Consider the following 13,915-nt stretch of genomic DNA (forward strand, 5'->3'; position numbering starts at 1 on the left):
AGGGTTATTAATAGCCGGCCTTTGCACTGAGAGTGGGGAGGCGGCTCCGGGAGCGAGCCCTGGGAGAGGGGGCGGAGCTGAGCCCAGCTGGGGGGGGGGGGGGGGAGGAGAGTGTCCGACTGGCTGGCTGAACTCGGCCCCTCCCCTACCCCTGGGAGCCCAGCTGTTCCCTCAGCGGATTCTCAGGGGCTGGTTCATCACCTCCGAATACTCCTGTGACAGGAGGCGCTGAAAAACCCGCCTCCAGCCCCAAGCAGCAATAAATAGAAGGCTCTCAGCCCTGAAGAAGCAAGGAGAAGTTTCTAGGCCTGCGTCCCTGGGTTTATTAAGCTCCTGACTCTCCTCTAGACAGCTCACTGGCTCTGGCTGAGAGCCTGGACAGTCTGGGAGGACAGTGACTGGCGGATCTCTGGTGAGGCAGAGCGGAGAGGGGCCCTCTGGAATTCTGCTGGACCAGCTGGTGGTAGCCTTTGGAGTGTCTTTGGGGGCAGGGATCCCAGCCGGGTGCACACCTTCTGTCCTTGGCAGTGGATGGTTCAGCATTTTCTGAAGCAGAAAAATAAGCTTGGAGGGCCAACCCACCCACATCACCTTGCTGTGTGACCTTGGGCAGGTGGCTCCCTCTCTCTGAGCCTCCGTTTCCCCTCCAGCTCAGCAGCCATGGCTGACGGTCAGATGCCCTTCTCCTGCCACCTCCCAAGCCGCCTGCGCAGAGACCCCTTCCGAGACTCTTCCCTCCCCTCGCGCCTGCTGGATGATGACTTTGGCATGGACCCCTTCCCGGACGACTTGACTGCCTCTTGGCGCAACTGGGCCCTGCCTCGATTCTCCCCAGCATGGCCTGGAACCCTAAGGTCAGGCATGGTGCCTCGGGGGCCCACGGCTGCAGCCAGGTTCGGGGTACCTGCTGAGGGCAGGAGCCCCCCACCCTTCCCTGGGGAGCCCTGGAAAGTGTGTGTTAACGTGCACAGCTTTAAGCCAGAGGAGCTGATGGTGAAGACCAAGGACGGTTACGTGGAGGTGTCTGGTGAGTGAGGGGCAGGAGTGAGAGAGAACCCGGGAGAAGGGTGTAGGCCTCAGCCCCGGGAATGGCCAAGAGAATGTTTGTTCCCTTAGAGGGTGAGCTGTGACAGCGTGACACAGGTGACTTCAGGGCTCAGGAATGCAGGCCACAGAAGTTATCTTTGTGGAAAAGCTGTCCTCTCCCTGGCTTCCAGGAGACACCTCAACCTGACCCAGTGGCTGGGGCCTTTGAGGGCTGAATCTATCAGAGCACAGTCAGGGAAGTAGAAACCACGTCACAGGTTTTGACAGAAAAAAAAATTAATAGAAAGGGTAAGTCAAACAGATAGAGAAGAAATACAAAGACAAGGACGAGATGGGGCACAGTGTCACAGCACAGTCTAGAAGAGTGTGTCAAGTGCTATGCTACGATAGAGCTAATGATCAGCTCAGGTTTCAAGAGGAATGGGGCCCCTTGTTCCAGATAAGGGCACTGAGGCCTGATGGTCACTATGAGGATACTAATTGGGACCTTGATTGAGCATTTACTCTCCGCTAGGCACCGCACTCTGCCCTTTACCTGCATCTCAGTGAAGGCAACCAGAGGAGGTGGGGCCTGTTTGTCTCCTCTTTTCACAGATGAGGAAACTGAGGCACAGAAAGCTGAAAGTAACTTGTCCAAGGCCGCCCGGATTCAAACTCAGGCTGTCTTGGGAATTGGGAGGCCAGAAGAGATTTGATGATTTATTGAGCACCTACTAGGTACCAAAAACTGGACTAAGACTCTTAGATTCCTTCTTCCAAGTAATCCTCACTCCGGCCCTAAGAAGCAGGGCTGTCTGCTCCCATTTCACAGCTGAGGAGGCTGAGGCCCAAGCAGAACTTGTCCGAGGTCACGCCATGAGTCAGCAGCAGGAAGAGTCTAGGCCTGCCCAGGACGCCAGGCCCGGGGTCCTTGCCGCCACATCCCAGCCTGGGAGAAAGGAGGAGGAGACAGGAGACTCAGTCCCTGCTGGGCAGGGGAACAGCTTTCTCTCTCTTCCCTCCCAATTAACGCTCCATTAAAAAGAGTGTGTTCCCGGCACAGGCTGGCAGGCCAGAGAATCAATAAAAGCCATTGCAAGGCAGGCTGGGCGGATACAAGCCCTGGCGGGGGCAGGCGGCGTGTAGGGGGAGTTTTCAAAGCCTCACAGGGCGGAATTGTAAACATCAGAGGCTCTGCCGGGGGTGGTGGGCCAGGAGACACGCTGGGGCCATGTGCGGATGGAGGGGTTCAGCCAGGGCGTTCCGAGTTGGCTGGTGGCCAGGCCTGAGTTCTGAAAGTGGCTGTGCCACACTAACCAGCAGGATGCTCAGAATGTTTATCTTTCCCGTGCTGTGTTTCCTTATCTGGAAATCGGGGTTCTGGTGCATGAGGATTGTTGTATTAAATGAGCTGACGGGGGTCAAGTGCGGACAAGGGTTCAGTATTGTTATTGCTGTGATGCTGCTGTTATTAAAATGCTGGGCACAGAGCAAGGCCCCAGTACACCATAAATCGTAGATGTTCTTTGAGACCTGGGTTCAAATCCCGACACTGCCCGATGGAAGACTGCTCAGAAAGTCTTCTCACTGTTCTGAGCCTCAGTTGCCTTATCTGCAGAATGGGGATCATGATAATATCTGTCCTGCAGATCTGTAGGGAAGATTAAACGTGAGCTGACAATATATGATAATAAATGCAGAGAGTCTGTAAAATGGAGCTAATAATAGTGTCTGCCTGGCACTCTGTAAACGATTATTATCACCACCTCTCCCGTCTCTGGTTTTCATTCGGACTCCAGAGTCTTCCACCCTTGGTTGGAGGTGTCCCCGTGCCCTCTGGCCCCTCCAGGAGACCCCTGAAGTATATCTCCCCCATTCTCTTCCTTTCTACGTGCTTCTTTAAAAAAAATTTTTTTTTTAATGTTTATTTATTTTTGAGAGAGACAGAGTGTGGGAGGGGGAGGAGCAGAGAGAGAGGGAGACACAGAATCAGAGGCAGGCTCCAGGCTCTGAGCCGTCAGCACAGAGCCCGATGTGGGGCTCGAACCCACGAACTGTGAGATCACGCCCTGAGCTCAAGTCAGGTGCTTAACTGACTGAGCCAGCCAGGTGCCCTTCTAGATGCTTCTTAACAGGTGGGTCCTGGCAGCTCCAGGCTGAGACCTCAGCTAAGCACCTTACTAATGCAGTGGCACTGAATGAGGCTTTGAGTGGATCATGGAGCCTCAGTTTCCATATTTGTAAAATGGGGTGGTTGGGTGCTTCAATAAGACAGACAAAGCCTTTTTAGGTTGTAAAATGCTTCATAGGTATGTACTTAGCACCCTCAGCTTGACAGAATCCAAATCCCCTGAAAGTACCTATAGAGACTCTCATAAAATGGATATGAAGTCAGATTGATATCAGGGTTCCGTTTAAAATCAGCTCCAATCTTTTATCCTATATCTCATAATGACAGACCTATTCTTCTTCAAGCACTCGGTGTAGGCACTGTGCTAAATGCCTACAAATGTTGGCTCCCAGGTTCCTCATGTGGACTTGCAAGGAAATATAGGTAGGTTTGTGACACCCACTTTACAAGGAGGAAATTGAGGCTCAGAGAGAGTCACTCACCTGAGATCCCCTGGTCCTCCATGGCAACGTCTGAAATTCAAAGCCAGGCCTGCTGAGACAGTTCCGAGTCAGAATGGCTGGATTTTCTTCTGATTATGCGGCCTTGGGCAAATCCTCCCACGTCTTGGGCTTCAGTTTTACTGTTGGCCTTAGGTCTTAGGAGGAGTTGAACTAAATGAGCATTTGCCAAACAGTACATTTTAAGATACCACGAGGCACCTGAGAAATGGAAGGAAGGCGGTACAGATTTTTAAAAGGTGCCAGAGGAAACAAAATTGTAAGCAGGTCTCCTTACTGCAGGACTTATCAGAGCTTTGATTTGCTACATTAATGTAGTTTATGGCTCTCTGGAGACAGCCCTGTCTTATCTGACCATATATGAGTGTATAGTTCCAGGCAAGTGTTTGGAAAATGCTAGACTAGATGCTTTCCATGATGCTTATACACCCCAACTCGCACCCTGCAGCCCGCAGCCAAGAAATGTTCTCTTCATGGGCCACTGGGCCCAGCCCTTGCCAAGAAGAAACTGGAAAACCCAGAGGCCTTATTCCCACCCCCTCTCCTTAATCCCAGGGCCTCTGCCTCCCCTGGAAACAGCACCTTCTTTCTTTAGCTGGGCCAATGGCTTTCCCTGAAGTGCTGACCCCTGCTTCTTGGCACCTACACTTCTCTGAGGCATGTTGAAAAAATAGCAGCTGTGAGGGGCCTCTGGCTTGCCCTGCCTCCAGATGAGTTCTTTTTTTTAAAAAAGAATCATAATTACTTTTTTCTGTTTACGAAAATAAAATATTTCCACGGTAGAAAACATAGCTAGGAAAGCAAAATAAGAAATTAAAAATCACTCATAATCCTTAAGCTGCCCCAATAAATAGATATTCAAATAATATGCAAATAGAAGCTTCAAGATGAGCCTCTGGTAGCAGCATCCACTTTCAACCAGGCTCCTCTTTATGGAAATCTTGGAGCTGCCCCTGCTCAGAGATCCTCCCCTCCCCAACCCCAATACCCTATTTTCAGGGCCTGGACAGGGAAGCTTAGCCTTTCAGGAGTAGTCCTTTCTCCAAACATCAAAAGAAGCCACAAGCCTTTGCCTTCACACGATATTTTTACCACTTACAAAGCAGTCCTGTGACTCATTTTCATTTGCTACTCACAGCAACCCCCAAATTAGGAAGCTATTGTCACCCCCATTTTAGAGAAGAATAAACTGAGGCTCAGAGAAGAGTAGAGATGGGCTAGAAAGTGTTAGAGCAGAGACGGAAATCCAAAACCCGAATACCTTTGCTCCAGCACTCCAAGCTGTGTGACCTTGGGCATATCACTTAACCTCTCTGAACTTCCGTTCCCCATCCACAAAATGGTAATAATGAGAGTCCCTGCTTTCTAAGGTTGTCACGAAAATTAAAGGAGTCGCTATTAGTAAGGGGCTGGGACAGTGGCTCACACCAAGAAAGAGCTGTATAAGAGTTTGTTGTTGCTTATTATTCCCAGGACACCAGCGGTGCAAAAGGGCTGAGTCAGAGGCATTGGCCAGTCCCCAGGGGAAGCAGGCCTCTCTGGAGGCCCAGGCTCTGGGGGGAGGGTGTCAGAGAACAGACAGTGCTCCTCGGCCACAGGCCCGGTTAGGGCTGGACAGTTGGCACTCACGGATTTGGCGGGCCCAAATCAACTCTCCCGGGGGCAGCGCGTTCAAAGCATAGCATGTTCTGGGTACCCAGACCCTGCAGTTAAACAACGAATTCCTATCAGTGGACCCCTTTCCACCCAGCCCGTGAGAGAATAAATTGATGCAACCTTTCCTAAGGGCAATCTGGCAATACGGAGCAAGTCTCAGAAATTCTAGAACTTAGAATTTATCCTAAAGATGTCGTCAGGCCAGATGCAAAGATCCAGCTGTAAGAACGTGTGGTGCCGTGAGGTTCTCTCTAAGGTCAGATACCGTCTCACTGCCCAAAAAGCCAGGGATTGGCTAAATGAACTTAGGGGTCCCTACAGCAGAATGCTGCGCAGCCGTTAAAGAAATCACCTTGCCGAAGAATATTTGGCAAGACGTGGAGAAATGATTACAATGTGTTGGCAAGAGATAACAGTTTTGAGCATAATGCGCAATATGATCCCATTTCCTAAAATCTGCGATATGTATCTATCCTATATAACACTTATGTCCATACAAAGAAAAGTCTGGAGCGTATATAAAAAATGTGGTCTTGTTGCAGTGATGGGAGGACAGGTAGTTTTGATCACTTATTTCGGCATTTTCTACATTTTCTAGCATACACATGTATTATCTTACAGTCAGAGCAAAGTCAGTAATAAAGAAATTAGGAATAATGAAAAAACAATTGATAACATAATCGCCTATAAATCGTCAGTTTTTTTAAGACTGGGGCTGCCAAAAAAAAAAAAAAAAAAAATCCCACAAGGTTATTTACACTCTGGATTCCACAGCCTCTCAGAAGGGTGTCCCCGTGGAAATGAGGGTTCTTGGCCTGGGAATGTGGCCCCACAGATGAGGAACAAATAAAGATAGGAGCTGAAAGGCTCCACCCTGCCCTAATCCGGTTTGTTTAAAGAGAAGTTAGAGACTCTCCCCATTAAAAAAATTAATAAAAAAGGAGTAAGGAGCAGTCAATAGGCTCAGAAGTTGCTGGTAAATTGAAGGTGATAGCCAGTTTGGGCCCAAACCTTCTTATCTTTTCTCTTCCTCAGGTAAGAAAACAGCCCCACCCCTGCTACCCTCTAGAAGGTGGGGCAGGTGGAATTTCAAATCTGTGGTGTCTAAGGTGTCATTTCTTAAAGAAAGCCCTCTTTCAAGAGTCTGGGTGGGTTTTTTCTGTTTTGTTTGTTTGTTTGTTTTAGCAGATTGAAACATTATTTCCAGGCAGTTCATCCAGTTTTAGGTAGAGATAATGTGGCTCAAAGAGCTAATTTCAGGCTGGAACAGGCAGAGGGGCATCAGACCCGCAGCCCTCGGTGTAGACTCAGAGGGAGCTGGTTCAGAGCTAAGGCCTGCCATACACCTGCTGGGTGACCTTGGACCCATCACTGGACCTCAGTTTCCACATCAGTAACCAAGGGGGAAAAAAGCCCACCTTCAGAGCTAGGAAAGACTGTGCGTCGTAAAGTCAACTGGGTGGCAGACTAGGGCTCAGCATGTGACCCCACTTCTTTTCTACCACCCCTCCTGGGATGTTAGCTTCAGGGTTTGACTGGCTGGTTAGGGGAAAGGGCCCAGAGGCAAGACTTAAAAGATACAACATGTGGTTCAGTTTCCGTGATTTCCTAAATCTAACTTGTAATTGCCTACAAACCACCGTCTAGGCCTCCCGACTGGTCCGTCGTCTTAGTTCATCTTTACGACAGCCTCGGCTCAGGGGGGTCCGTTTAGTAGACGAGGGACCAGAGAGGCTCAGAAAACTGGTGTCTCTGACCCCAAGTCAAACGGCGAGGCAGGGGCAGGGGCAGGATTCGAACCCAAGTCTGAGTCCTGACCAAAGTCTGGGGGACATCAATGCTTACGCGTGGCATTCCACTCTCTTCTAGGCAAACATGAAGAGAAGCAGCAAGAAGGTGGCATCGTTTCCAAGAACTTCACGAAGAAAATCCAGTAAGTGCCCTGGCGGCGTGGGTTCCAGGGTGAGGGTGGAGGAGTGGGTAGGGCCTGGGACCCAAGATCTGGAGCGTCTCCGTCTTGGGCATCTCTCTTTCCAGACAAGCCCCAGTGAGGGAATTGAACCCTCACACCTAAAGGGGAGAAAGTGTCACAGCAAACCTGCCGTAGGGTCCCGGAAGAGGTTACGTAGATCATGCTGTCACACCTGGGCTCAGTGCCCCGCGAGGCGGGAAGTTAACAATGTCACTTTACAGATGAAGAGCCCGAGAATTAGAGAAGCAAAATGATTTGTCTGTGATTCCGTGAAAATCGAGGCACTCACCCCGTGGCACGCTTGAGGGAGGATCTCCACCACCATCAAGAAAGACCCTCCCTTGGTGCCCGAGTGCCCAGTGGATTCTTTCAAAGGGTGCCTGCTCTAAGTGTCCCAACGCAGGAGAGGGTACGCCTTCCCTACGGTATCCACAAGAATGAAGGCCGAACTTGTCCTGACATTGCTGTTTCCTCCTGGGAGGGGTTTGGAGGCTGAGAGGTTGGGACATGTGAAGGGTGGGTTTTGCTGAGGGCTGTGGGAAGGGCTGAGCCGGGGGAATCATGGGAGCGGCCGGAAGACCACCAGGCTGGGCCAGTGAATCGAAGCCACACCGGGGCCCTAAGGGCGATGCCTGTAGGGAGGGAGACGACAGCCGGGTGCTGCTGGTAAACACCTCTTCCCTGTACTCAGCAGTTGTCCACTGCGTGCACTCTGGCTCCAAAGCCCTGTCCCAGTCAATGCCTTTAATCTTTGCAGCGGGCAGAAGAGACATTACCCTCCTTGTTTGCCGGGGAAACTAAATTCCCAGAGGTGTAAGGGGCTACCTAAGGTCCTTACAGTTAGAATTTAGCCCCAAACCGATCCCTGAACTCGGTTCAGTGCTCGTGCCCCGGAGCAAAGGATGCCCTTTCTTCACCTGTAAAAGGGATGGGGGTGGGTCTTGATTCCGGAATCCACCGACTGAAAATGAAATGAGATCAGAGCACAGCCACCAGCACCCAGCTGGTCCTCATAAGTGGCAGGCTATTATTACTCTCATTGGTGTGGTTATGGAGTCTCAACTCCACCCTCGGCCCTGGCAAAAATGTCCTGGTCTGGAGAGATTGCACCAGCTGAATTCTGAGGCTTCCTTCAGCTTGGGGATTCTGCAGTCCTGTCTCTCCTGCCGTGTGCCCATTCCTGACCCGCCCGGCGCCTCTGAGTTCTTAGAAGCCCATGGACGCTTCCCAGTAAGGCAAACAGCTAACTGTTTCTCTTTACGCTCGCTGGCTCGCCTGCCATCCCCAAGACCCACACCTCTTCCTGGTACAGCGGCCAGATCACACGCTGCTGAGAGGGAGAGGGGGGAAAAGAAGGGGGGACAAGTGCGGGGGAGCTGATGTTTCTTTGAAGAGACTCAAATAAGGTCTCAGGATGGAGTCACCGACAGGGCAACTCCGTGGAAGGGATTGAGCTGGAAAGAAGTCAGCGGGTTAATCATCTTTTAAAAACGTGGATTTCCCCATCTCTGATGCCTCCGGGAAAACAGCTTGCTGGGGTGATTTGACCAATGGAAATGTTTAAAGTTTCTCAAGGCACAGGCTGCTATTCGGTTGGGGTCCAGCAGCCGAGCTGAGCTTCTTGTTATAATATTGGGCTAGCCATTGTCTTGAGCCCCACAAGTGCCCTCCCTAGCCAACCTGGCCTTCCTGACCCTGTCCCTGGGATCCTCTGAGCCCCCCACATGCCAACAACAGGGAGTCCCCAGGACCCTCCTCCATCACTATGCCATGTATTCCTCCATTCTGTCTGGTCATTGTCCAGCTGTGCCAGTTGCTAAATATTTTGAAGCTCACCTCTGGGTATAGGGAGACCTGGCTCCATGATAAAGAAAGTGGGTAACTTAGAACAACCAGCTGAACTGCTCTGAGCTTCTGTCCCCACATTTCCTCTGGACCAAGTTGTGATGGGGAATGAGAACACGTGTGTCAAACATTCAGCACAGGGTAAAGGCTCAGTGTTCAGTCTGTGAGGACTAATACTATTTTAAAAACTCTGCAAGGCTGGAGTCACATGAGAGCAGCTGGGACCTCCCAGGACCCCCTGGCTCTGCCCAGCCTCTAGACACCAAAGATGGCCCTGGCCCACTCTCAGGAGGCTCCATTGACTCTCCCCGGAAAAACTCTGGTCATCAGAGAACAGGGGGAAGTTCCTTCAGCCAGAATAAGATCCTTGGAGTTTTCCACCCAGGCAGGATGCTACAGCTGTTTGCCTTAGCCATGACTAGGAAATTCATCCCAACACATCCATCCCCATGTGAAAGGCGCCATGTTGATTGGATGAGGGGGTGCAGGAGAGATCTTGTGGGTTGGGAGCAGGGTAAGACTGTAGATGGGATCTTTCCATAGCCAACTTGAATGTAAGGACAGGAAGCAGGGGACGCAGGAAGTCATTGATGGAGGATGCTCAGAGTCAAAGCAAACTTTAGGTCCCTGCTCTCCATCTTCCCAGGTATCTGTTTTGCTATTTACTGACACCTGTAATGTGTCAAGAGCCATAAGAGGGGTATAGGTGTAATATTATTTCACCTGTAAAAGAATCCTGTGGAGCCAGTGTTATTAAGTCCATCTTGTGGATGAGAAAACTGACGTTCAGAGGGATGTTGGAATTCCACAAAGGTCACACAGCTAGTGATGAGCCAGGTCTGGAATTCAAACACAGATCTCCCCACCTTCAAAGCCTATGACCTTCCTGCCCAGGTAGGGGAAACCGGATTGCAGTCATTTGAAGACCATCTTCAACTACTCTCTGCTTTATGTGTTTACATTCCCATATTATTAGTTGCTTAAGACTTCTTTCCTTTTTGATCAGGTTGCTTTTGAGAAAGTTAAAGTACCACCACTAATATGTTCACTGAAGAAGGCAGTCATAAAACAAACCCAATGAAAGAAAAATGTGGATAAGTTCCAACTAGATAGCATTACCTGCTTAAGGGTTTAAGCCTTAGATCAGCTCTGTCTCTGTTAAAAAGCGACAATAGCAAGGGATAGAGGCTAACAGCTTTAAAGATCATGGCAACACTTAGCTGAGATGTTCATTCGGATGCAAATGGAAGGATTGAGAGAGAATGGAAGAAGAATAATTTTCCCACCATGGTGGTTCAACATATAGGTCACCTGGTGAGAGACCTTGAACAAGTCTATTTTTATCTCTGGGTCTCAGTTTCCCCATATGTAATATGAGAGCACTGTCCTGAACAATCAAGAAGATTCTTTTAGGTTCAGACATTTTTTAGTTTGGTGATACCACAATGTGTGCTAAAATATTCACAGCCATCCAGGTTCCCATTTAAATGGTCAGTGACTGTAGTAACAATGTAGAGGCTAACATTTATTGAGCACTTAGGGTATGCCAGGCACTGGGCTAAGCCCTTCGCTTTCATTATCCCATGTAATTCTCCCAGACAGAAACTGTTAACCCACTTTTCATATAAGGACGTAGGTTCAGAGAGGCTAGATCACCAGTCCAAGGTCACACAGCAAGAGTCAGAATTCAAACTCAGATCTGCCTGCCTGCAAGGGCCATGCTCTGGACCATGGCTGCCCTGCCCCATTGCACCAGGTATGCTACGGGTTAGCATGTAAATAGTTAAACGGAGTCGGCCCATCCCCGGCAGTGGGAGGGAGGTCCAGACTTTTGGCCTTGTCTGTGCTTCAAGTTTGACTTGGTTCCTGCCCAAGTTCCCTCTTTTTCTTCCATCCTTCCCAGAAAGCCCCTTGTTAATCTCCGTAGCTCTAATTTGGCAGGAGTCTCCTGGGTAGATTCCACTCATGTGGCTACATGTTGCTACTCACAGAGAAAACTCCCCAGCCCCTTCAGGAAGGATCCTGCCCTGGCCAGGAATGGATCTGCCTCATTTCTTGGTTCTGTCATCAAAACCCCTGCATTTATAACAGGCAGAGTCATCCTGGACCAATGGAAAGATCTATGCTGATTGACCCTCCTAGCTTCCCTACCATAATCCTTTTCTCAAAAGTCTGGTGCCAGAGGACGCAGTAGAGCAGAGCATCATGGGTTTGGAGACCAAGATTCCAATTCCATTTCCATATGCTTCTTACCAGCAGCGTGACCTCGGGCAAATCGCTTCACGTCTCTGTCCTCAATTTCCTTGTCTGTAAATCGGGACAGTGAGGGAACTTGCCTGGTGGGATTATTGTTAACAACTAAATGAGATGATATGCAGGTGAAGGTCATAGTTTCCATCATCTTTATTTATAATGGCATCCCAGCGAGGCCATGAACATGTTCTCACAATACCAGTAGTTTGATGAAGGAACCATGTCTCAAGATTGCCTCATTTACCCAAAACGATCCAAAAAATTATAATATATAGCTTCAGAACTGGAACCAGAGTTGGATTCAGAAATCCTGTCTTTGATGTTCTCACTCACTGAACATGTCACTTGATTTCCCCAAGTCTCTGTTAAATGTTTTATGCAACAGGCATATTAATTCCTACCTATTAGCCATTGGAGGATCATTATAAAGTTCTAGCCAGGTAATGCCTATAAATGTGTTTTGAGAACAAAGCAATTATGACCTGCCAAGAGCTACTTCAGATGTGACCCAAATCAAGGCTCATTCTTTTTTTTTTTTTTTTTTAAGTTTATTTATTTACTTTGAGACAGAGAGAGAGAGCACAAGCAGGTGAGGGGCAGAGAGAAGAAAAGACAGAATCCCAAGTAGGCTTCCCACTATCAGCACAGAGCCAAATGCGTGGCTTGAACTTACAAACTGTGAGATCATGACCTGAGCTGAGATCAAGAGTCGGACGCTTAACCAACTGAGCCACCCAGGCACCCCTCAAGGCTCATTCTAAGCATCATAGAGTAGCTTACTGTGCGACCATCCTGTTCCATCATTAATTCACCAATAACGCGTTCTCAGCAGGCACATGGCAGATGAAAATGTATTGCCTGCTGTGACACCTTACCTATGTTCTACAAAGGGAGGGGAGTGGTGGCCATTTCTGCCAGCAGCCGGTCCATTGTGAGTAGAGGGACCTCAACCAAGGATCAAATATCTGGGCCCCAGGGACCTTTTAGGTTACTGTTCGAACACCACTTTACCATTTGCAAAGCATGTTCAGACTCTGTCTCACTTCAAATACTATACAATTTTAATATTCCTATCTCCGTTTGCAGATGAGGAAATTAACTCAGAGCAATTGAGTGACCTTCCCAAGATCATACAGCTAGAAAAGGGCAGAGCCAGGATTCAAACCCAGCGTTGTATGCCCTAAGAGCCCAAATTCATATCAGAAACATTTTCTTTTGGGGCGTCTGGGTGGCTCAGTCGGTTAAGCATCCGACTCTTGGTTTCAACTTAGGTCATGATCTCACGGTTCGTGAGTTTGAGCCCCACGTGGGGCTCTGAGCTGACAGTGCGGAACCTGCTTGGGATTCTCTCTCTCCCTCGGCCCCTCCCTTGCTCACGCTGTCTCTCACTCTCTCTCTCAAAATAAATAAAGTTAAGAAAACTTTTCTTTCAAGTGAAAAAAAGAATGTTTAAGCCATATTAACAATAATACATGAATAGTATCTCGTGCTTCTTTCTCCTAGGCTTCCTGCAGAGGTGGATCCTGTGACAGTTTTTGCCTCGCTTTCCCCAGAGGGCCTGCTGATCATCGAAGCCCCCCAGGTCCCCCCTTACTCACCATTTGGAGAGAGCAGTTTCAACAACGAGCTTCCCCAAGACAGCCAGGAAGTCACCTGTTCCTGAGACCCCAGTCTTGGCCCATCTTTATCCCTCCCCAACTGCAGGGCTTCTCTGTATTCCAGAGTACATTAGCTGAATTCATAGATTTAGTGACTAAAATGTTAGGGGTGGGGGTGGACTGACCACGGACTCCCTGGATAGTGTAGTAGTAGGTTTTTCCACAGGACGGTACAATTGGCAGGGTCCTGCTCAATTGCATTAGGCCAAAATGCTGGGAGATTGTTTCTTTACCTTTTCTATCATGATGAAGATGTTGCACATTCTATAGTTGCAGAACAGATAGAAGGGGACATGACATTTCACACTGTATCTTACCTTGCAGCTAATGCAAAAGGTTGCTTTTCTCTGGGGACCTCCCTGTCACCCAGATTCCTATTCTGGGCTCCTGGTTTCCATGCCTGCTCCATGGTTTGGTTGACGGAGCCCACTGGCTCACCCCACTGTGTTTCTGCAGCCCTGGTCTGCAAAGGGGTATAGATAGGTCTTACATCCCCATATGGGATTTATCCAACAGCCACATGAAAACAGTGCCTTCTGCTCTTCACCCAGGCATTTGTAGCATGTTCCCAAGTTGGCACTCCCTGAGGACTCTGGAAACCGATGTATTCTCTGGCTAGAGTCTCCCCTTTCTCGTGCCTCCTATGTCCAATTTGGGATTTTTACAGAGGGGGCTGTCTCCAAACAGCTCCACCAGGAACCAAGCAAAGGCCAGACAGACTGGCAGGCAGGCTAGTGGCATTGTGTATATGAGTGAGATGTGTGTGTCATTGTTATTTGAATTGTGCTGTTGTTTAGGGGGGAATTAACAGTAAATAATAATAATAAAAAAAAGGAGCTGATGTTCTTAGCTTTGTGTGCTTCTTTTGGTGACA

The 13,915-nt window shown here is 49.1% G+C and overlaps 1 protein-coding gene and 1 long non-coding RNA gene across 2 annotated transcripts; one reads left to right on the forward strand and one right to left on the reverse strand.

Annotated features, from left to right (window-relative positions):
- The first annotated feature begins 180 nt into the window (after positions 1–180).
- On the forward strand, positions 181–13,882 carry HSPB8 (heat shock protein family B (small) member 8). Its single transcript, XM_042910272.1, has 3 exons — positions 181–1,027; positions 7,183–7,246; positions 12,887–13,882. The coding sequence occupies exons 1-3, from the start codon at positions 661–663 to the stop codon at positions 13,044–13,046; spliced, it is 591 nt and encodes a 196-aa protein (XP_042766206.1). The 5' UTR covers positions 181–660; the 3' UTR covers positions 13,047–13,882.
- On the reverse strand, positions 1,737–4,944 carry LOC122203444. Its single transcript, XR_006195181.1, has 3 exons — positions 4,919–4,944; positions 3,640–3,858; positions 1,737–1,975 (listed from the first exon to the last, which is right to left on the reverse strand). It is a non-coding gene; the product is annotated as an uncharacterized LOC122203444 (long non-coding RNA).
- Positions 13,883–13,915: the final 33 nt, after the last annotated feature.

The sequence above is a fragment of the Panthera leo genome, chromosome D3 (genome assembly GCF_018350215.1).
Source record: "Panthera leo isolate Ple1 chromosome D3, P.leo_Ple1_pat1.1, whole genome shotgun sequence".
NCBI lineage: Eukaryota > Metazoa > Chordata > Mammalia > Carnivora > Felidae > Panthera > Panthera leo.